Source organism: Cajanus cajan, chromosome 1 (genome assembly GCF_000230855.2).
Source record: "Cajanus cajan strain Asha chromosome 1, NIPB_CcT2T_4, whole genome shotgun sequence".
NCBI lineage: Eukaryota > Viridiplantae > Streptophyta > Magnoliopsida > Fabales > Fabaceae > Cajanus > Cajanus cajan.
In genome coordinates this window covers 1,388,369-1,412,423 of record NC_138517.1, presented here as the reverse complement: position 1 = coordinate 1,412,423, position 24,055 = coordinate 1,388,369, and the positions used below count along the sequence as shown (strand labels likewise).

The window sequence follows — 24,055 nt, the reverse complement described above, 5'->3', positions numbered from 1 at the left end:
TCTTTTAATAACTTCTCTACTTCTAAACCCCCCCTCTCTCTCTCAGTATCTTTTTTTATTTAATTTTTATTTTTATAAATATATGAGTAACCACGAATCCTATTTTCTATTTTTTATTTTTATTTTAAATTAACAGAGACGCTTTCCCATTAATATATAACAAATATTTAACATGTCTAATGAAGAAACTAAAATACTAGTAACCCCAGTGATAAATATAGATTTGAAAATTATGAAAAGGAATAATACGTTAAAAAATGTTTAGCATATATTTTTGTAATTTTTTATATTTTAAAAAAATAAAAATATTCTCAACATTTCTCTGGTTAAACAAACAGTTGAAAGGTAAAGAGATGGTTGATTGTAAAGTGAAAAGGCAAAAAAGGTGTTTGATTTGAACCAATAGTGAGAGTTTGTCAGTGAGAGAAGCGGGAACCAACCCACTCTCACTGCTTATATGTATCACTCACTCACTCATTCACTTCCTCACTTTGTTCAAATTTTAAGTAACAAACTTTTCTTCTTCTTCGCATGGCCGATCACGTGTTTCTTCCCACCTCCGTCGACAATCTGATCGAGGAAATCTGCCGGAGCCAGAACCAGTCTCCGCCGGACTCCAATCTCCGCCGAGAACTCGCCGCCGCGGGAGAGGAAAGAGCGCTTTACATCCTCCGCGCAATCGCCCGAAGCTCAATCCGAACCACTCTCTCCGCATTCACCAAACACATGCTCAAGCAAACCAACTCTCCCTCGCCCACTCCCACCCCCACCCCCACCCCCACGCGCCCCTACCAGCACTCGCTCCACGCGCCGCAGATGCAGGCGCTCGGCGAATTGGAGTTCCGAAAGGCCTTTCTGCTTCTCTCTTACATCGGACGGTAATGCAATGCTCACTCTCTTTCAACAAGTTTGAATAAATAGTATGTGTTTTTTCCTCTCTCATCAATGCATGTATGTCACTTTAATTAATTTTAAATAATAAGAGCTACCTGAATTGAGTTTTCAATACCACTATGTCCCTTGGTGTGGTTGTTCTAGATGGAAATGGATTCTCCGATTTTATGAGAGGAAATTATGATAGATGAATTTATAATAATATATTAGATTATGACACGTGTATATTTTAAGTTAAAATATATATTGTACACGTCTCATAATTTAATTTATTTTTATAAATCCAACGGTTTAAATATATTATCCTAATTTTCATGTTTCAAAGTTAGATAATTTTCTAGATTTATCGTGTCTTTGAGTTCGAGTTTTGCATTAATTTCTGAGAGGAAAAGTTTTGTCACCTAATGGTCTTATTGCTTTTCGTGTAAATGCATGTGGTCTTAACTAGATGTATTGATTTCGAGTTATGATATGCAGCCTTCTTGAATAGGAGAGTTTTGTCTTAAATGCTTCAAGTTTTGTTGTCTATAGTAATTTTATTTGACATGAAAACATACATTTGGTGTTATTAAAAAAAGGGGAAAAAATGAATTTTACTGGTAACAAATATTAGTTTCTAAATGATTCCAAAAAATTGATATGCACAAGGAAAGCTCAAATAATTTTTCTTCTCTTGTACTAGTGAAGTTTCTACTCCTTTTATTTAGTGTTGAAACTTGAAACGCGCTAACTAACTTTGTGTATATAAATTGATCAGTGGAGTAGAGATACCTTGTGTCGTCCTTTTTCACGCACAGTCTAATTTGTTGAGTTTTTCTGGTTAAACCTGTGGTTTTCTTTGTTGGGTTATACAGAGAGAGTCTTGAGAAAGTTATCACCGATGCTGACTATATTAGAAAGCTCAAAGACTTGCCTATGACAACGTTCGAGAAAACAATATGGGAAGATTTGGGGAAAAATTACATCTACCGTGAAAGTGATCGGCAAGTGGTAAACATCGTGTTTCAATGACCGGTTAATAATTATTTTTTTTGGAATAGAGTTATGCCTAACCCGGATGCTTAAGCTTAACACGTGTGGTAGTTTGGTTTGTCCCAGTAATGGTATAGTTCATAATTTGAGTTTTAGGTTGATCGATATTCCCTATTACTTCATTTTGCAACTAAAAATTGATCACGAATTAAAATGACGGTTTCGATTGGGATATAATAAAATTAAAGTTTAATTACTCTTTAGTCCCTATAGATTTATCATCTTACCCTTTTAGTCTCTATGGATAAAAATATTCCATTTTAGTTTCTATATATATCATTTTTGTTCCCTTTTAGTTTCCAATGTCTATTTTTATGGGAAATAAAAGGGAAAAATTATGAAACTATAAGGCTTAAAAAGAAGTAAAAATGGTACATATAGGGTCTAAAATGAAATATTTTTAATTATAGAAATTAAAAGATAAAATTGATAAAATTATAGGAACTAAAAGGATAATTAAACCATTAAAATATTTAATTCTATGTGCAAAATGATAGCAAAAAGTTTTAAAATCTTGAATTATTTTAACTACCCCCTCCCTTGCATGCCCATGGTTATGGAAAGATAAAGAGAAAATATGGTTAAGGCGTGGGTACAAACTTTCACAGCACACAATGCTGAATATCAATCCTGCAGTGTTGGCTATCTTGTGTGGTTAATTATTTCTTACTTACTAATATTAACTTTTGGTTTCATCAGTATCTTGACTGGGATTCCGGTCGGACGCATGTATATCAATGTTATGTTTCTTCAGATGGGAGCTTAAGGTTCAAGGTTTGTATGCCTCTCCTTCCTTGGATTTGTGTACTGTTAAAAAGTTGTTGTTGACTCGTTGGGATTGTGACTCTCTCACTATCCAACGACTTCAATTCTATGGTACTGGATCAAGAAACTGTATTTAGATTGTTATATGGTCATTATTTTAGTTACTTTTTGCTGATTTGACTGTCTATTTTTATGTCAAATGTGGTTTGTTTTATTGCTAATTTTTTTAAATTACAATTCAGGGCCCTATATTACAAAGCACGCAAAGACACTTGCAGAAATCTCTTGGGGATGATAATGTTTTGCAAGTTAAATTTGCTGAAGATGGGAATGGAAAGAATTTAAGGACCAGTGCTGAAGAAGCGAATGAACTCTATGGAAAGTTTGGAAAAGAAGGGATCCAAGTTGGTCTGCGTTTGTATCGTTTTTTTGGTAATCCAACATCTTACTAGTTTTACTTTGTTTTTCTTATCCTGCCTTTTTACAGTTTCTATGATCCTGAAAGCCAGTGTATCTTTTATCTGATTGACATGTAACTGATGCAAGTATTCTGTGCAACATATGATCTAGATTACAAGTGTACAACCCATTTGATCTGCTTCTATATCTGTTTTCCTCCCACGTTTTGTTCATCGTTCTACTCTCTGCCTCTCATCTGTTATCTTACAATATATCTTTCATACGGCAAATTTCTGAAAATTCACATGCTCAGTAATATTCTGTAATCATGTGCAGTTTTGTAATAAGATTTTGAGTTATTTCATGTGGACGCTACATTTTCATTATTGGCTTTCTATGGGCTATCATTATCTCAATTTTGACATTCTTTTTTATCAGATGCTAGTGTTATAATTTTAGGTTATGTTAGAGTATTAGTACCTTCTTGAGTCAATTTCTGTAACATTGAGAATATGTCCAGCTTCTCTTTCCTCAATCTTGGGTTACCTTTCGGTCAATCAGGAGTGTATGATTAACATACAATACATATCTTTGCTTCTTACTTCCAAGTGTTTATGTGGTCCTTTGTGCGGTAGTTAATAAATCATGTGGTGACCCTGGTGGTTGCCCTGGCCTCTTGCTCTAAGCCAATATTTTAAATTGCAGTTACAGTCTTAGTCATGGTTGTGTAGTGGCATCGGGGGTTAATACAGCGGCCACATGGAGATGTTGTGGTCGCATAAGTTGATGCGGACCAAGATTTGAAACTTTGCACAAAGCTTTTCTTTTTTGGGTATAGTGGGGGTGCTTGGACAAGCAGTAGATAGGCTAGTGGAGGCCATTACACCAGTTCTAGAGACTGAGATCAATTGTAGTTGAACTTCAAGCTTGTTGGTTCACTTGGCTGCTGGAAGCATTCTATCACATTGTCATGTGTCTGGTGCTGTATCTTGAGTAGTTTAAGAAACCTTTAGTGACTAATATACACATTTATAAATTTTCTACCAACTGAACAGTTTTTAAAGATGGAGGAAAAGAGGAAAAGAAGAAGGACTCAACAAGTTCTTCTGTAAAGTGCTATTTTGTTAGAATGCAATCCTGTTGTTCTGCCGATGAGAGTGCTGTTTACATTTTGTCTAATAAGACAGTGTCTGAAGCAAGAACTTTATTCATGCATGCTCACATGTTGCCCAGTTTGGACAAGTATATGGCCAGGTATGATACTTATGCAAATACTATCATTTAGAGTTTTATCTATTTCAGTATCCTGCTGCAGTCCCACTCAAAATAGATTTCATGCAATGTACTAACCTCATAGGCGTTCAGGTTCTCTCTCATTCTGTCAAAGACCATAAAACTCAACATTGACTTGGCAACTGTGAATGTCCAAACAATACAAGATGTATATTGCAAGGTATAGTCAATTTAAGTCACCTTAAGGGTTATATAATTTATGGCTATGCTTCCAGAAAATTTATTATTTTTTTATTGTGAGTTTAGGACGAAAATGGCAATATAATATATCATAATGAGAAACCACGTATCCTCACGGATGGAACTGGCTTCATCTCTAGAGATTTGGCATTGTGCTGCCCTAACAATGTGTTCAAAGGAAGGAACTTCGAGCAAAAATATATCCAGGTCTCTTTGCTTTTTCATTTTGTTATTCCACTGGACATTTTCTTCAGTTAGTTTCATTCATTTATCAACCAGTGGTCATAACTTGTGTTGGGAATCTACTTAAGGAATAAATTTATTATGAATCCACCATTTTATTTTTATCATCAGCATTGCCTGTTGATTATTTATTTAGTTTTCTTGATTCATTCATGAATAATAATGTTTTTTGGGGGATAAAGCTTGATTTTTACCTTTTACAATTTATATGCCTTTTATTTATGCTGTCTTGCAAACTTTAACGTTTGAGATGATGCCTAGTCCACCGTATGAGGACTGTGTCTAAGAGATTCCAAATTGATTAATCAAACAGTCAAAATAGTGTTCATAAGTCGGAGACAATCCTTGTCCTATGAGTTAGCTTTTGGATTTGAGTTAGGCTTGAATCCAAATTCTAAGAAACCTGTTGCTCATATATAATTCTAAGAGTTTGAACTCTGAAGTTGAAGTATGGAAGAAAAAAGTTTTGGTTGAATGCTCTTTATATTCCTTTGTGTTGGGAAAACAATTCAAATTTTCAAGTTTAAATTTCTAAGATATTGTTTAGATTTTAAAAAATATTGATTCTTTTAAGATTTTGTTTAGAATCGAAATATATTATATTTATTTTAGATATTTGTTTTCTTTTTAAAGATTAGGATGTTAGGTTAATAAACAGAAACTCTTAAGATGAGAAGAATCACCTAATTTGTAGAGGGGCTCACTGCATTAAATGAGAGAGGAGGTCGTATGAAAAAGGGTTTCCAAATTTCACTAGAAAACTTGTAAAGGAGGGTTTTCAAATTTTGCTAGAAAACTTGTGAAGGAGGGTTTCTAAGTTTTGCCAAAAAACTTGAGAGGGATGAATTTTCAAGTTTCATCCATAAAACTTGTGAGGGAGGAGTTTCCAAGTTTCACCCATAAAACTTGTGAGGAAGGGATTTTCAAGTTTCACCCACAAAACTTGAAAGGATGATTTTCAGATATATTTGTAATACATTTTGATAGATCATGAATATCGATGTGTATGTAGGCATGAGGGGTCGGACCACGTTAAATAAATTTGTGTGATTTTTTTTATTCCTTTTACGGTATTGTTTTAATGTGTTTCTCATCATTATTGTGCGTAAAAGAAAAAAAAAATTTTGTTCCCAATTATTTGCATGTGATTGCACATAATCAACTGTTCTATAAGAGTAAAACATCTTAAACAGAATTAATCACTAAGGAGACAAAGTGTATGAAAATGCTTCTTTTAGAAAAACCTTTTGGATAATTATCTCCAATTAATATGTTTTCGAAGGAACTAATCCTTTTAATGCACGCTGCCTTTTTCTTTTTGATATATATATATATATATATTCTTGATTGCCTGGACTTTATGTTATTCTGCTCATGCCTTTGTTGCTGTTATTTTTCTCTTTAAAAACAAATTTTAACTCATGTGCTCTGATATATTTGAATGTGTTTTATGATCTAGTCCCTTTTTTCTTTGATTATTCTATGGATTATGATTTCCTTTAAACTTAGGAAATTAACAATCTTGTTGAGCCTGAGGATACAAGTAAGGCAATGGGAGAAGCAGAGCTGAAGCTGAGCACACATCAACCGGTATATTATTTGCTTTTTGTTTTGCCGGTTCACATATTTTGAATTTGCTGTTTAATGTGGATAGATATTATTTCAATATAACTTATCGGTTTTCCTTGATTGTCTAGCCTTTGCTGATTCAGTGCCGTCTCTATCACATGGGTTGTGCAATTAAGGGTACTCTTTTGGTTAACACAAAGGTATATGTATGACTGAGTCTTTTGGGCAAAAAAAATTGATTTGTCTCCGGTATGTTTTTCTATTGTACATTTATGTGGAGCACCTAGTTTATTTCTATGTTTACGTGAAGCTTTCTTGGTTAGTTTGTTAAAAAATATTGGAGATTTCACATGAACTAGTGAAATGGTCATACTGGTGTATGTAAGTAAGAAACAATCCTTATCTTACAAACCAATTTTGTAAGGTTGAATTAGGCTTCAATCCACTTTCTTAAGATGGTATTAGAGTATATTAGAGCATATATCCTAACGACTATTGATTATTGTTTGGCTTATCATGCCACTTGCGTGTCGCTATCATACCACCTACAGATGTCTAGTCCTATTAAGATCCAAACCACTTTTTTCAGAAAAAATAATTATATGTATATCATGTGAATTTTGTACTTTTTGGTAATTAAATATTTTTCTCTCAATGATTTCCAGATTTACCCTTGTTCTCAATGATTATCTGGAAGTTGGAATTTTATATGACAAAATAGATAAGATAGGGAATATATTTAAGAAACATTTTAGTAATATAATTTTGGCGGGCTTGGAGGGCTTTTTGTGAGAGATGTTGTTCAAGAGTACAATCCAACAATCAACACCATGATGCATGTAGTCTTATAGGTATCCTGTAGAATATTACTTTATGTATGAGAGTTTTCATGATATTCCAAGCAACACCCACAACATTTACTGTATTCGTGATGCTTATTTTTCTGTTTGTTTTAGAGTTGTGTTTGTGCTATTTTGATACTGTATTTTTGAATCTTACAGCTTCCTCCTAGGACAATACAGGTTCGGCCTTCAATGATTAAAGTTGAGACAGACTCGAGTCTCCTGAATAAGCAAAGCATAAATTCAGTGGAGGTAGTAACCACAAGGTAGGGGTGTAAATGGGTAGGAATGGGTTTGAACTATTTAAGTGTACAATCCAATTACACTTGATTGGGATGAGTTGGGTTGGATTTGTAAAGTTTTTTTTAGGCAACCCAACTACAATTGGGTTGAGCAATTAAAAATTAATATATTTTAAAATTTTGAAACAAATAAAATAAGTAGATAATTTGAATTTTAATACATGATACAAAGTATAAACAAAATTATAACAATCACAAATTCCCAAACAACTTTAAGTCACTAACATAACAAATTTTGAATTGCTTAAAAAGTGGAATTAAATTATTCTTATTGCTCCATGTCTTCTTCAATACAGTGAATCAACTCACTTCTCCAATATTTAGTGAAAAAAATTAGAATTAAATATATGTATAAATATTAAATTAATTTTATTGAGCAAGTAAAATACTTACTCAAAGACTTTAAAAGCACTTGCCACCTTAACCCCCTCATCTCTTGCAAAGCTTGTAATGTATGTGTGATGGTGTTGTGTGTAGTGTTCATCGGGTAACAAAATCCATTACCCGCTACCCAACCCAATTATAATTAGGTAATGTAAAAATTACCCAAATCAACCCAGTGACCCAACCCAACTCTCAAAAATGTAATTGGATTGATTCGGGTTTGTAGATTGATTGTTACCTGCTTATACCCCCACCACAAGGTATTTCAATATTTCATTTTCAAATTTCTGCAGGATATATATATATTCCTCGTTGCTAATGTGTTACTTGAACTTATTGACATATGAGTGTGTGTGTGGAAAATGGAGACATATTTATGTTTCACTTGCAAATATGCGGACCTAGGACCTTGAGTTAGTGAGACAGTTTATTTAAAAAATAAAAAAATATTATATATATATATATATATAGAGGAGGGTTATAATAACACCGGTGTAACTTTTACTAAGTATTACACCGCTCAATAACTTTATATTAAATGTGAATTTTGTAAATCCAATCATTAGATTGAAAGTTCTTTACTCTTAGATCATATATACAAAATTTTATATTAATCTAAGATGATTTGATACTTCATCCTTATAAAATAAAATTGACGTAATATATACATTTCAAAATATACTATATATGAACACTTTGGTTATCTTCAAATTGTTCAATTTTAACAAAATTTGATATAAACATATAAAGTGATATGAACTTTTAATCTTAAGGTTGGATTTACAAAATTCATATTTAATATAAAGTGATTGAGCGGTGTAATACTTAGTAAAAATTACATCGGTATTATTATAACCCTCCTCATATATATATATATATAATTATATATATATATATATAAAGACATAAATATTACATGAAAAGGGGGAAACACTCATTTGAAACGAAAAGTGAGCTGAAAAGAGACTAAAATATAAGAAAGAAACTAAATAATAAAAGACAAAAAATTAACAATCATTGACAAACTATGGATAGTGGATTCAAATTATAAATTTAGAAAGGGCAAAAAAACCCATAATTCAAGACATGTACATGTATTATCCTTGAAGTCAGGAAGTATAAATGTACCTCCTTAGGTCACTGTCTGTGAGGCGTATGAATTTAAAAGCTTAAACTGATAGGTTGTGTTCAATTGCAGAAACTTGATGATATGGTACTTTCTACAAATGATATGCTTTATTTATCAAGATACATCACATAGCTTTGCACTAGACCAATGCACACATACATTTGTTTTGACATCTTCATATTAAGGATTCACCATACAGGGTCCGATTGCGTGATTGGTCTCGTGCACAATTGACATGGTATAGTTGTACCCAGTCAAAGCAAGAATCTTTTAAGAATAAAATGGCTTGGAAGGCACTTATGGTGATATTTTTCTTTTTAATCATTTGGAGTAAAATTTATGATTCTTCTAATGCATGTATCTATTCTATTAATGTAGGTAAATACTTAAAAAATGATATTTTGATTCTATTATGCCTAAGCCAACTTGCCTAATAAAGCATTTTGGAGTTGGATCTAACCTTTTCTATTTATGAGTAGGACTTTTTTTTTTTTTTTTTTTGCATTGTTTGAAAACTGCCTGATCTGAAGTCTACATGTTTCAGCAACAAACCAAATAGAACATATTTATCTAAATATCTTATTGCACTTCTGAGCTATGGAGGAGTTCCAAATGAATTCTTCATGGATTTACTTAGGAGTAATTTAGAAGATGCAGAACATGTCTACTCCAATAAGCGTGCTGCACTTAGAGGTAGTTTTCATAGTGGCTAATGCTTCTTTTGGTCATATTTCATCAAAATTTGTTTTTGTTTGGACTTTGGATACGGATCTGTTCTGCTGCCCAAAATCTAATAGTTCTTTCCTGTGCTGGGTTAACTTGCAGCTTCCATCAACCATGGTGAGATGGATGAATACATTGCAGCTGAAATGATTTTATGTGGGATACCTTTGGATGAGCCATTTTTGCAGTATCATTTGTCTATACTTTCGAGGGAAGAAAAAAAGAAGCTTAGAGGAGGGAGGATATATATGCCTGATTGTTTCTATTTAATGGGGACTGTAGATCCCACTCCCAGGGGATGCCTAGCAGAGAATGAAGTTTGTATAATTCAGTAAGCATCAATCTCTTAATTTTCCTAATGAATCAATCTTTATCAAACGAAAAAGAATATTAAATCTTAATCTTTATGGTTATAACTTTTTGCTGTTTGTATTGGCACATTTATCTACTTTTACATTGCTTATCCAATAGATTCAACAACAATAGCCTTACCTCACATTCTCACTAGGTAAGGTTGGCTATGGCTTATATAATGTCATTTGGCTTAATTAAAAACTGAATTCTCATGGATATTATTCACCATGAGATTTTTTCTAATATTTTTGTCAATCCCCTTGGTCTATCTCTACCCTTTTTCACAGGGCTAAAAAACCATGCAATTTACTCTCTCCATCGGTGTCTTCAATTGCCTGCTTTGCACATTTTCAAACCACATTAACTGATTTTTTCTTTCAATAAGTGTCACATCAATATCTCCTTGTATACAATTATTCTCTATCCTTGCCATAATTGTGTGAGTACATATTCCTCTGAACATTCTCATTTTTGTTACTTCTACCTTTTCCTTTTATGGTCATTTCAAAGCCTAATATTCACTATTAGAGTATAATTGGTTGAATATCAATATGACAAAATTTTCCTTTTAGCTTGATAGGTACTTTATGGTCAAAAATGCCTTTTCTATTTAACCAATGACCACCCAACTTATATCATGATCAATAGATTTAACAGAAGTATAAACATTTGTTGGTCTTTGGTTCTAGTTTGTCTCTTAATATGACTAATGTTATAATTGAGTTGGTCTAGTTCTTACTATGAAGTGTTTGATAGAAAATTCTTAAAAAATTAAGAACTTAATTCATATAAAAGAAAGGGAGGGATAAATAGTTTTTAGAATCAAGGTAACTGAAGTAACTTTCCAAAAAAGCTGATTCTGTAGCGCCTCCCTCTCCATCACATCTTTAACTGATTGATGTGGGATAGTGAAATAGAGTGTTTAGTTTAAACGGATCTTTTAAGCTAAATTTTCCAAACAATGTTTTTTGGAAGTTCTTATTTTGAGTTTTAACTTTAAAGTAATTTTTAATTCATAGAAAAGCTGGGTCAAAAGTAACTTATATATATATATATATATATATATATATATATATTCTTTGCTAGTAGAAGTTGAACTTGTCTATCTGTCATATCTAGCTTTTATTGTGCTATTGTAATTTTAATGCCGAACTGGAAGTCTACTTTTAGCTTATAAAAGGGGATAGCTGAAATCATGCATCTCAGTGGTATGAAATATTTATTAGCAAAAGAAAAATGATCATATTCAACTGTGTGCGCTTGTGGATTTTTGTTATAGGAATGAAGTTTGCAGTTCAATATACTCATGAATGTGCTGACTGTTTCATTCCTCCTTTGCAGTGAGAATGGCCAAATTACCGGGGATGTGCTGGTTTATAGAAATCCAGGTTTACATTTTGGTGACATTCACAAAATGCAAGCCAGATATGTGGAAGAGTTAGAATCTTATGTTGGACATAGCAAGTATGCAATTTTTTTCCCACGTGTTGGAACTCGCTCAGTGGCAGATGAGATTGCTGGAGGTGATTTTGATGGTGACTTGTACTGGGTTTCTAAACATCCCCAGGTTCCAATTTCAATTTCAGTTTAGAAGCCGTCTTCACGTTCTTACTATATCTAATCATACTGAAAGAATTGTATTCTTTTCAGTGTTTCTGTTTTTAACTAAATGGTAATTGTCACCTTTTATGTTTTATAGCACTTATTAACGAAGTGTCACTAAAATCAAACCAGTTGCATGTGATCAGTGCCTCTCATATTGGCTGGATGAATTGGTCTGTATCTTTATTGACTGATAGATTGGCTCATAGTTAAGTATTAATATATTAAACACTTATCGGATAACAGAAACCCAATACATTTACAACATATATCATTTTAATAGTCTGAACATGAGAGGATGGGTTGGATGAATGATATTAGAATATTCTAGCCAATCAGAACATCAAATTATCCAATGTTGGATTTTTTGCCACTTTGGTAGAATCATAATGTTATATGTCATGGAGATTAGGTTGGGAATAATTCTGAGGAAAGGGGTTAAAAAATTGTTGAATTGAATATTCTTAGATAAGATGGCCTGAGAACCTTAGAAGTCATACAACTGAAGAAATGAGGCAATACCATCATTTTGAGTAACTCAGATTTTAATATATCCTGAATCCTTTTTGCAATTCTGATTTTCTTCAGAAAAACTGAAGCTAAAATTTTTCATCAGGTCAATAGTTGATAGTGTACTTTGTAGTTTACTCATATTGACCATTTATTTTGAAATGTTTCAGCTATTACAATATTTCAGAAAGGGTGATCCTTGGATGGAAAATTCTGCACCTTGCAATTCTGTTGGATCTGAATCTAGTGTTAAAAGGCCAAGTGCATTTTCAGCTGAGGAACTTGAGGAAGAACTTTTTAGATTATTCCTTGAAGCTCGATTCCAGCCAAGGTGTGCATATGGCTATGTACATAGTATTTAAGTGTTAACATTTTGCTTCCCTAACTAAAAGAGGTTTGTGAGACATAATTAGGCTTGTATATGTTGTAATTTGCCTGAAAACCTTCAAATGCATTGTAGTGTGTTGACGTCGAGTCTTTTGACCATTTAAGTGATGTATCAGTAACACATCACCTTCTTTATAATTTATTTTGTGCAGATATAGTTGTATTCAGTATTGTAGACATTTGGCAATTGAAATTCCATTTTACTAGTGTTTTTACTTGGTATATTCTTTGCTACCAAGAGAGAAAATAACTGTTACAGATAATAAAGAATTTTCCTAGTTCTAATTCTTCGATCTATACATGAAAACTTGTTCTCCTCTTTCCAGTAACACAGTAGGTGGGGCAGCTGATAGCTGGATGGCACTCATGGATCGTCTTTTGACATTACAAAATTACGGTTCTCAAGAGAGTGAGAAGGAACATGTCAAAGAAAATATACTTAAATTGATCGATATATACTATGAAGCGTTAGATGCTCCTAAGCAAGGTGGAAGAAAGGTTAGTTTTGTATTATTTTTTGGTTGCTACAGACTCCGCCTCTTTAGTAGGGAGTTACAAAATTAACATATTCATGTTACGATGATTAGTTGGGCTAATATTCCTATTTTACCATTATTTTTAGTTATGAAATCTATATGTAGCTAAACATTTAGCTACTTTTATGCTTGAGTTGCCATACATGAGATGAGACCACATGGGTTTTGTGCCCTAGGAGGTAAGGGTATTGTGCTAGGTTGACCTGGGGAGGTTCTCAAATTAGGTCCGAAATTTTATAATTATCAGTATTTTGGGGATGTAGATAATTTGACAGCTATTGAGCAGTTATTATAAATTCATAAACTGGACTAAACTTGACCTATTTTATCTAATGTTAAGTCACAGGATGCCATATATTTTTGACAGTGGGCAATACTATGATTAGTTGATTACATTTACAATTACCGTGATGATCGTGTCAACATTAATTATTTCTTAGGAGTCCACAATTTTGAGCACCACTGCCTATCAACTATGGTGTACCAAATTACAAATGTTGGTTGCATGTGTTCTGTACTGGTTAGTAGTTTCTAAAGAATTCTTGAACATCTGATGACAGTCAATTCTCTGTTTCCCTTTAATGATTGCCGAGAGATGGAATAGGTTTACACTCTTAAGTCCATAATTAGTGGTCTTTTGCTTACTTCCATTTAAAATGTTAATTTGGGATTAAAAAAAAACATTTTACTAGTTGTGGTTGATCGTTAGGGAGCATGAATTCGGTTTTATCTTTGTATTTTTTTCAGATAATTTGATTTCAAGAAACAATTTGAGTTTTCTAATTCGAACCTTGTGTTTTTAACAGGTTCAAGTTCCAAAAGATTTAACTGCAGAAATGTTCCCGCACTATATGGAAAGGGATAAATCGTTCACTTCAACCTCTATCTTAGGTTTAATTTTTGACGAGGTTGGCAAATGGCAAACAAGAGACTTGTCCCCGCAAGGTGAGGCCTAAACTTTAAGTCACTATTTAACTATTTCTGCAAAACTTTATAACCAGTGGTGGAGCTAGAGAGGAACAATTTTTATACTTCGGGTGAAGAAATAAAAAAACAAAATTCTTATTCTTCTGAAAAAAATTGTGGTGCTAGCCCCTCATCATTACACCGTGCACCACCCCTGTCTGTAATGTCATGCCATATTTCTCTATTCCATTCATGGTTTTTAGGGAAAAGTATGCTTTTAGTCCTTCTAATTTTTTTGAAATTCGATTTTAATCCCTTGAATTTTCTTGAATTATTTTATTCTCTTTAATTTAAAAATGTATTACTTTTAATCTCAAAGTGGTTTAAATAACACTTAAACGACTTTGAGGATTAAAAGAAGTATATTTTTAAATTTGAAAGATCAAAATAGAACAATTTTCTTTTGAAAGACTAAACATGAACTTGAAAAATTTTAGAGGGACTAAAATCATATTTTATCCTGATTTTTATCAACCCTTATTGATCAACTTAATGTATTTTCACCATTTTCCTGTCCTTGTATCAGAAATCAAAATGCTCCCCTGTTTTGATGTTAAAGTACCTACCAGCTATATGGAAAAGTGGGAACCACTATATGGAGAATATTTAAAAGATATGACTGGTGCTTTGGCGGACAAACCTAAAGCCAGAGAGGAGGCAGCCGAAGTCATTAGAAAATATAAGGAGGTATAAATTTTCAGTTCCTTTCTTTCCCAGACATTACTTTCATGCGGTGTTTCCCTAAAATTTCCAATATACTGAGGTGATGATTTGAATATCTGTTGTAGAAATTGTATGGTGCTGCTAAGATGGAGGATAGTCCGAAGAATGTTACTGATATTTATAACGAGGCTTTGGCTGTGTATCGCCTTGCTTATCAATATGCCGTTAAAACAAATACAGTCTCTAAATGTGGCTTTGCATGGAAGATTGCGGGTTCAGCTTTGACTAAGCTTTATATCATAAAACAAAATCAGAAGCTTCTGAACTGTGCTCCATCTGCATTGCGTGAGATTTTTGGTTCATGAAGCATGTTATTAAACTGATGTTGTATAGTATATACCATTATTTTAAGTTATCCTTTTCTTGTTTAGTCTTTCATATCTCATAACTCTCTCTCTCTCTCTCTTTCATTGCATTACATTATATCTCTTATTTCCTTCTACAGTTAACACCTCATCACAAGTTTAATTTAACATGTCTTAGCAAGCACAAGAGGAAGACATGTATAAGAGGATTAACCTTCAAATCTTAAATGTTTTAGAATATTTATTATCAGTTTCTTTTGTCTAGTTTGAATAACGTCCTCTTGTGTTAGAACTTAGGACTTGTATTTTGTTTAAGGATTTGTGGGGTCTTTTATCATATAATGTTCGTATAGACTTAATTCAACGGTATAAATTAATTTGTAAAGTAAAACTTGTTTTCTAGTTGTACTTTATTTTGATTTTAGCATTAGCTGATTTGGCACTTCAGTTTTTCCCCCCCCAATATATACCCCTTCTACGTGCTTTCTTTTATCTTCCCCGATTTAATACAATAAAGATGAAGTTCCTTTTTTTTATTTTTTATTTTTTTTCGTAATAAATGTATGTATGTATATACTAATAATGCCTTGTTAGTTTACTTAATTATCTATATAATGCCTTGTTAATTTACTTAATTATCTATATTAATATATAAAGGTGATATTCTCTTTAGCAATCACCTTCTCATAGTATTTGATTGAAAAGAATTGGAGGAGAGGGGAGGGGAGGGGAGGAATTTTTAAAATATTTTCTTATTTGGTTGATGAGAGATGAGCAAAATTTCTCATAACCAAATTTTAAATAATATTTGGTTGGAGGGTAATGGAAGGGAGATAAGAGGAAGGATTTTTAAAGTTTTTTTTTTTTTTTTTTTTTAAATTTTAGGAGGGGAGTGAAACAAAATTCCTCATAATTTAATTTTAACTCCTCTCTAATGTTGAGAAGATTTGGAGGGACCAGAGAATTTTTAAAATATTTTTAATATATCTAAAATATTTTTATTTATATTATTAAAATTATAAAAACACAAAACCTAATTTGGTTTTTAAATTTTCTTGCCTCTTCTTATGAATCAAACAAAAAAATTTACTTGTTTTCTTTTCATAACCAAACTAAATTTCTAACTTGTCCTCTTTCCTCCATTTCTCTTCCATCTAATAAAATTCTTTCCTTCATTTGAATCCAAACTTAACCTTAACTCCCCTTTAATATTGTGGAGATTTGGAATCTAGCAAAGAGATTTTAAAGTAATTTTAATATAATATCTAAAATATCTTTATTTACGTTATTAAATTTAAAATTATAAGAATGCAAAAATAAATAAATTTTTAAAATCTCTCTTTTTTTTTTTTAGAAAAAAAAATCCCTCTTCTTCCTTCTCCTTGTGAATCAAACAAAAAAAAAGTTACATTCCTTCTTCTCTTCTTGGTCAAATAAAATTTCTAACTCTTCTCTTTCCTTCCCTTTCCCTCTTCTCCTTCAAACTACACAAACTCTTGATTTTCATATTTGTTATTCTTTTAAGATTATTTCATATTATTAAATGAGTTAATCACCTATACACTGTTAGTGTAAATTTTTTTTACACTGACAATCAATTATATCTTTTAATTGTGCCATGTCACTATTAAAAGTAAATGTATTTATAGTGACATGGCACAATTAAAATATATAATTGATTGACAATATAAATTTTTTTTACACTAACAGTGTATAGTTGATTAATTCTTATTAGATTGTAAATGTTTAATGAACTATATTGTCTAGATTGTCTAGCATGAATATATTAATTTTTTTCATTAATATATTTAATTTTGTTATGGTAATCATCTTCATTTTCACTATTTTCAACTAAAAATATTGTAACGACCCGCCATGACCGTCACACTACGAACAACCTTACACTATTGAAATATATATATTAAAAGAGTATAATAAAATATTTTTACAATACAAGTTGCTAATCAAGCAACCAATAACAATCAATTATATACAACAAAATATGCTACCATAAAGTAGCCTACAAAAAAAATCTATCTCCAGGCACCTCCTGTGGCCTTTAGCAGCTATCTCCAATCTATCCCTGCCCTGCTCCCATACAACGTATGATTATCGCAGTCCAAACCACATGGAAACATGCAAGGGTAAGCTAGAGATAATAAACAACTCATAATAATTTAATATGCAACATAACAACTATAAAATCATCTTCGCATTCGACACATGAGATAAACAACATATATACTATATATCTTAACATCATTTCAACTTACAACACAATCACGGCTTATCAACACAACAACTAATATACAACTCATATCAACAACAAATCAACTCATCAACAACTTATGCGTCACGCATTTTGACTCGGAGATCTCCTACAACATGATAAGTAGTCTAAGTGGCTAGGTCATACCAAACCGACAACACAACAAATTTGGATATCAATCCACAACACAATAATGGTTTCTCAGACTTTGCCACTTAAACAAGGAAGTATAGTACTTGGTTAGGAACTAAGTTCTCGACTTTGTACTTTACTCAAATTGGTCACTTGTAATCGATATAGGTCGACCTGACCCCTATACCGTGGTCGCTTTGTAACCGGTATAGCTCGACCTTGTCCCTATACCGTGGTCGCTTTATAATCAGTATAGCTCGACCTTGCCCCTATATCGTGATCACTTTATAATCGGTATAGCTCGACCTTGCCCCTATACCGTGGTCACTTTATAATCGGTATAGCTCGACTTTGCCCCTATACCGTGATCGCTTTATAATCGGTATAGCTCGACCTTGCCCCTATACCGTGGTCACTTTGTACACGTGTGCCTCGACCTTGCCCACACACGGGATCAACTAAGTCCTAGAGAAGAACAACACAACGACCACTCCAAGGGACAACTTCCCAAGGAAGGTTTTTCAACAAATTGGGCTCTCAGAGCACTACAACTATCTCAATCCACACAATGGGATGAACAACTTCGAAAACATCTCCCCTAGTCCTAGTGATCAACAACTTATCATCACAACTTAATCAGCTTACAACTCAACAACACAGCTTTACAAAAATAAGCATCACAACAACTTTACAACAATAGACATCTTAACAACTTTACAACAATAAACAACTTAACAACTTTACAGCAATAGACAACTTAACAACTTTACAGCAATAGACAACTATAGTCATCAATCTCAACTTTTAACAACTTTAAACAACATAGCAACTTTTCAACTCTATACTCAACATGCATCTCTTCATTTCACTTTCTACTCATCATACATCTCAATGTAATTATACAACTATACAACTTTAATAATTTTAACAACATGCAAACAACTTAATTAAACAACTATAGTCATTAAAATATCAACTTAATGCAACTTAACAACTTCAAGAATATCATAAATCAACACAACTTGTAAACAACTTCACAACTTAACTACAACATGCATTTCCAACAACATCATTAATAAATATTTAATCAAATATTAGCAACCAACAATATTTTCATCATATAACACAACTCATACTAATCAACCTAAGTACCCAAAAGAGTTCCTAACTCACATACAACCAACAACTTTACAATCTAACTTCCCTTACCTGAAGATTGGCTCAGAATAGCCAAGAAGCGGAATTCCCTTTTCCGAAGCTCAACCCGGAACTTCAATCCACCCAAAGCAAGCTTCCTTGTCCAGAGTCCTTCTCTCTAAAAACCTTCATTCCTCTTCCACCCTCCAACTCTATTTATAGACATTCAGGAGTGGCCAGAACGGCCTGTACTGAAATCGGAACGACCTGTTCTGCACTCCTTCAACACGTATAAAAACCACATACAGAACGGCCCATTCTGGAACTCATCTAGAACGGCCCGTTCTCCATCCAGAACGGCCTGTACTCCCTCCGGAACGGCCCGTTCTCCATCCAGAACGGCCCGTTCTCCATCCAGAACGGCCCGTTCTCCCACCAGAACGGCCCGTTCTCCCTCCAGAACGGCCCGTTCTCAATTACGATTTTCAGTTCAATTAATAGCTTGGAACGACTCGTTCCAGATTGGGAACGACCTGTTCTGGGCTACTAAATCAGCCACATTTTTTTTTCTACGTTACAAATATCATGCTCTTAATTATTCTTATACGGTTCTTCATTTTCAAAATTGTTAACTTTGGAGTTTAGATTATCTAGATTTGCATCATTTAAAAGAAAAATTATAGGACATTTAAAAAAAAATATATTAAACCACTATTTTGAAAATCAATATCAATTTCAATTTGTTTATTTCTTTTCCATTTGAGATGGTTAGAAGGTTTTGTTTGTTCAACATGTTCAAACTCATAATCGGACAAATATGTAAAAAAAAATTAAATTATAATCTGATTCAAATTATAAATCATTAATGAGTAGATGACAATGAGATGAAACAACAATATGTGATTGCTTATTTTTAAACATTTACCTTGACTCTTAATTTATTGTAATGGAAGAAAAAAAGATGACCATGGTGACACATCACTTAAAAATTTGGTGTGGTTAATAAAAAGAGATTTTAATTTGATTTTAAGATTTTAATAGAGCAAAAAAAATCATTATTGAGATAATAAAGAGAGAAGCAAGAGATTATATATAAAGGAAAAAAGAGAAATTTCAAAACGATCCTTATTTATTAATAATAAAATAAATATAAAATAGCAAAAATTGAAGGAAATAAGTTAATTATATATTATTTTATATATCATATTTTTTCTTTATATATATATATAATATTATTGGTTTATTTTTTAAAAATTACAAGAAAATTCTTTATTGAGAAGTATAAACATTACATATTAATTAATTAATTAATATTGATTAATTTAATTTTTATAATAATATTTTTCTTATATAATTATTTATTAAGAAGTATAAACATTACATATTTATTGATTAATTATTATATATTTTTCTTTTATAATTTAATTATGTAAATTTTATTTTTATATTTATGTAAATTAAAAAAATTTGGTGTCTTTCTGACAATAAAACCATGGATAACTACTCATTTTAACTGTATTATAATATATATGAATTGATTAATCATAAATTATTATGATGAATAAAAATTAAATTAATTAAAAAATTAAATGGACAAAATAGAAGTTGCTGTTTAAAGATGGGACTGATTTAAAGAATTGTTAAATTTAAAGGATACACGATAAGAAAATGAATAATAAGAAATTTTATATAATGGATTGATTATGTTAAAAAATATATCTATAACAATTTTTAATTAATTAAAAGTGCACAATAAAATTTATAAATTAAAGTCTGGTTGCTATAAAAATCAATCTGTTGTAAACGCAGTCGAACATTGTCACAGTCTGCGAACCGAAACAAACGAACCCTTCGCCCAAAATCACCGGTAGGGTTAGGGTTAGGGTTTTTTCTTTCCCTCTTTCCATCTGATTAGGTTATCTTACGCTTCTGTCGTAGCTTCTGAATTTTCACAGCCATGGCCACTCTGAAAGAGCTTCTTCCGCCTGCAAAATCCTCCTCCACCACCTACTACGACCACACCAACGACCCATGGTTCAAGCAGCGCTTCTCCTCATCGGAGGAGGAAAAATCCGCCGCCGTCGCCGCCAAACAGAAGCCAACGCCGCCCTACCTCAAGCGCGCCGGTTTCGTCCCCCGGAGAATCGAAGACTTCGGCGACGGCGGCGCGTTTCCCGAGATCCACGTGGCGCAGTACCCTCTCGACATGGGAAGAAACAAGGCCTCGAAACCTGGATCCAAAATCCTTCCCGTCACCGTCGACGCTCACGGCAACGTCGCCTACGACGCCATCGTGAGGCAGAACGAGAACGCGCGCAAAATCGTGTACACGCAGCAGAAGGATCTTATTCCTAAGATCCTCAAAAACGACGAAGAAGACGACGCCGTTTCCGATGACGAGGCACAGAAACAGATCGAGGAAACGATGCAGGAGACCAAAGCCGCGCTGGAGAAGATCGTGAATGTGAGACTCAGCGCCGCGCAACCGAAGAACGTTCCGAAGCAGAACTCCGACGCCAAGTATATCAAATACAAACCCTCGCAGCAATCCGCGGCGTTCAATTCCGGCGCGAAGGAGAGGGTTATTAGGATGGTGGAGATGCCGGTGGATCCTTTGGAGCCTCCGAAGTTCAAGCATAAGCGTGTTCCGAAGGCCTCGGGGTCGCCGCCGGTGCCGGTGATGCACTCTCCGCCGCGGCCGGTGACGGTGAAGGACCAGCAAGATTGGAAGATTCCTCCGTGTATTTCGAATTGGAAGAATCCGAAGGGTTACACTATTCCTCTTGATAAGAGGCTTGCTGCTGATGGGAGAGGCCTTCAGGATGTTCAGATTAACGACAATTTCGCGAAATTGTCGGAGTCTTTGTATGTGGCGGAGCAGAAGGCGAGGGAGGCGGTGGCAATGAGGTCTAAGGTTCAGAAGGAGATGATGTTGAAGGAGAAGGAGAGGAAGGAGCAGGAATTGAGAGCCTTGGCACAGAAGGCGCGGTCGGAGAGGATTGGAGGGGAGAGAATTGGGGTGTCTGCGGCTGCGGCAGCCCCTCCGGCGGGTGTGCCGGTGGACGACGGTGATATGCACATTGATTATGATCATGAGCATGAGAATCCTCGGGAGAGGGAGAGGGAGAGGGGTTTTGTGAAGGAGAGTAGGGAGGAGAGAGATGAGAGGCTTCAGCGTGAGAAAATTCGCGAGGAGAGGAGGAAGGAGAGGGAGAGGGAGAGGAGGTTGGAGGCCAAGGATGCTGCCATGGGGAAGAGGAGCAAGATTACGCGAGATAGGGATCGTGATATTAGTGAGAAGGTTGCTCTTGGTATGGCTTCCACCAAGACAGGGACTGAGGTTATGTATGATGAGAGGCTGTTTAGCCAGGACAAGGGAATGGCCTCTGGCTTTGCCACTGATGATCAGTACAATGTGTATGAGAATGGGTTGTTTACTGCACAGCCGACGCTCTCGACGCTGTATAGGCCAAAGAAGGATCTTGATAATGATACTTATGGAGGTGCGGGTGCGGATGAGCAGCTGGAGAAAATAATGAAGACTGATCGGTTTAAGCCTGATAAAGGATTTTCCGGGGCTTCTGAGAGGGCTGGTCCGAGGGATAGGCCGGTTGAGTTTGAGAATGAAGAGGCTGATCCATTTGGTTTGGATCAGTTTTTGACAGAGGTGAAGAAGGGTAAGAAGGCCATGGAAAAGGTGGGTGGTGGAGGAACTATGAGGGCAAGTGCTGGATCTTCAATGCGGGATGGCTATGAGGGAGGTTCTGGTAGGACTCGCATTGGATTTGAAAGAGGGCACTAGGTAGCACAATGTTTGATGATGCCTGACTTGTTTATTATGCTTATTGCTGTTTAGTATCCGTACTGGTGGCTTAGGTTGGTATGTCTGAAAATGGATGCTCATGACAATGTGCTTGTGTTAGCATTTGAGTTTTTATTGAAGTCCCCTTCCCATCTCTCAGATTAGGTGGTGAAATAAACTGTTTTTGTATAATGTTTTTTTGGTTGTTGTTAAACTGCTTATAGTTGTTATGACAATCTATGTTTTCAGTAACTTATACTGAAGGAAATGTACTGTTGAAAGTAGATTCTTGTTTATGGAGGTATTTGCTCTGGTTTTTTTGGAAGTCCTTTTTTAATGAATGATGAGCATATTGCTTGAATGTTGGTAATTTTTTAATTTTACATCCACTGAGCTTGCAAGGATACAGGTAATGTAAGCACTTGCTATGGTTTAGCTTTTAGATGGGATGTAAATCATCTTAAAGCACCGTTTTCTGTTTGGATTTTGGCATGTGTCATTAGTTTATATCAAATTGAATTGACGACATTATGGTAGATATACTTGCTGGGTTTCAAGTTGTCTATACGGCTGAGAATTCTGTGTATAGAACTTTATAACTCAAGAGCTTGAATGTGCAACCTTAAATCAAGAACTACATGATATGGAAGCCCATGAGCGTTAGGAACAAAACAAGACACTACAAGAGACAAATCAAGTAATTCAGGTATAGACATAGATTAATGAGAAGAAAGTAGGTCAAATTATTAGGTTTCCTTATATTTCACACTATCAGTAAGTGTATAGCAAATTTAGAGTCAATGCCGTTTTTTGTTCATTGCCTAAACCAATTCAAAGCACTTTTGATTTTAAGTATAAATATAAGCAGAACACATTTTCTATCTTTTATGCATATTAAAAGTCACTCTTAAGTAGACCTTTCACCCTATATTTGCTACTTTACATAACTGAGACAGTAATTTTATGTTTGTCCCCCTAATTCTTTTGAAATATATACTATACCTCAATGTTATTCATTTTAGCAAAAGAAAATGCAAGAGTGGGAAGGATTGGGTTGTAAGGAAAATATTTCTATAGTCATAGTTGAACCTGGCCACGGTAGGGCACATATCAAAAGTTGCCACAATCATTTCTAGATGAAAATTATGATAATAATAGTGACAATTTTTCATCCTTAAGGAATTTAACCGAGCGAGTTTGATGTATTGAGATGCAGGCATGGCAGGAAGAATTGGAGTGTGTTCCTCGAGGTTAGAGGGAAGCTGAAAACAAGGTATACAATTGTTGCGTGTTGAGTAAATGTTTATTTTTATATAACTTAATTTTTTAACAATTAATTATTTTTCAATATATACAAAACATGTTATGATAAATATTTTTTAAAATATATGATTTATATTCAAAAATAATTATTTAGCTTATCATATAAGGTTGTATTTAATTGAAGATTGAAAAAAGTTATTGAAATTCAATTCAGATAGATAAAAAATAGTAGATTGAAAAATATGTGGTTAAGAAGATTAAATATACATATAAAGATAAAAATACAATAATTTAATTTTTTTCTTCTTTTGCTA

General features: G+C 33.7%; 2 protein-coding genes across 3 annotated transcripts; both read left to right on the top strand.

The window, feature by feature from the left end:
- Positions 1-371: 371 nt before the first annotated feature.
- LOC109790276 (putative RNA-dependent RNA polymerase 5) lies at positions 372-15,203 on the top strand. 2 transcript variants are annotated; one of them, XR_014432953.1, is made up of 18 exons: positions 372-878; positions 1,749-1,884; positions 2,626-2,700; positions 2,934-3,123; positions 4,146-4,344; positions 4,456-4,543; positions 4,630-4,770; positions 6,316-6,396; positions 6,504-6,575; positions 7,377-7,483; positions 9,577-9,725; positions 9,858-10,086; positions 11,451-11,676; positions 12,392-12,552; positions 12,935-13,106; positions 13,585-13,664; positions 13,951-14,089; positions 14,637-14,777. XR_014432953.1 is itself a non-coding variant. In XM_020349393.3 (18 exons), the coding sequence occupies exons 1-18, from the start codon at positions 532-534 to the stop codon at positions 15,136-15,138; spliced, it is 2,913 nt and encodes a 970-aa protein (XP_020204982.1). In that variant the 5' UTR covers positions 376-531; the 3' UTR covers positions 15,139-15,203. The 2 variants fall into 2 exon arrangements, 1 of the variants encoding a protein (XP_020204982.1); XM_020349393.3 differs by lacking the exon at positions 13,585-13,664 and adding an exon at positions 14,899-15,203 and having other exon boundaries at positions 376-878; positions 14,637-14,797.
- A 5,266-nt stretch (positions 15,204-20,469) lies between these two features.
- SKIP (chromatin protein family) lies at positions 20,470-22,803 on the top strand. The gene has a single exon (XM_020349395.3). The coding sequence runs from the start codon at positions 20,634-20,636 to the stop codon at positions 22,476-22,478; it is 1,845 nt and encodes a 614-aa protein (XP_020204984.2). The 5' UTR covers positions 20,470-20,633; the 3' UTR covers positions 22,479-22,803.
- Positions 22,804-24,055: the final 1,252 nt, after the last annotated feature.

Excerpts from the sequence above, each read along its gene's own strand:
- LOC109790276 (XM_020349393.3), top strand. The coding sequence starts at position 532 with ATGGCCGATCACGTGTTTCTTCCCACCTCCGTCGACAATCTGATCGAG. Across the intron at positions 13,107-13,950 it reads CTAAGCAAGGTGGAAGAAAG|GTTCAAGTTCCAAAAGATTT; the intron begins GTTAGTTTTGTA and ends TGTTTTTAACAG. Across the intron at positions 14,090-14,636 it reads AAGAGACTTGTCCCCGCAAG|AAATCAAAATGCTCCCCTGT; the intron begins GTGAGGCCTAAA and ends TCCTTGTATCAG.
- SKIP (XM_020349395.3), top strand. The coding sequence starts at position 20,634 with ATGGCCACTCTGAAAGAGCTTCTTCCGCCTGCAAAATCCTCCTCCACC.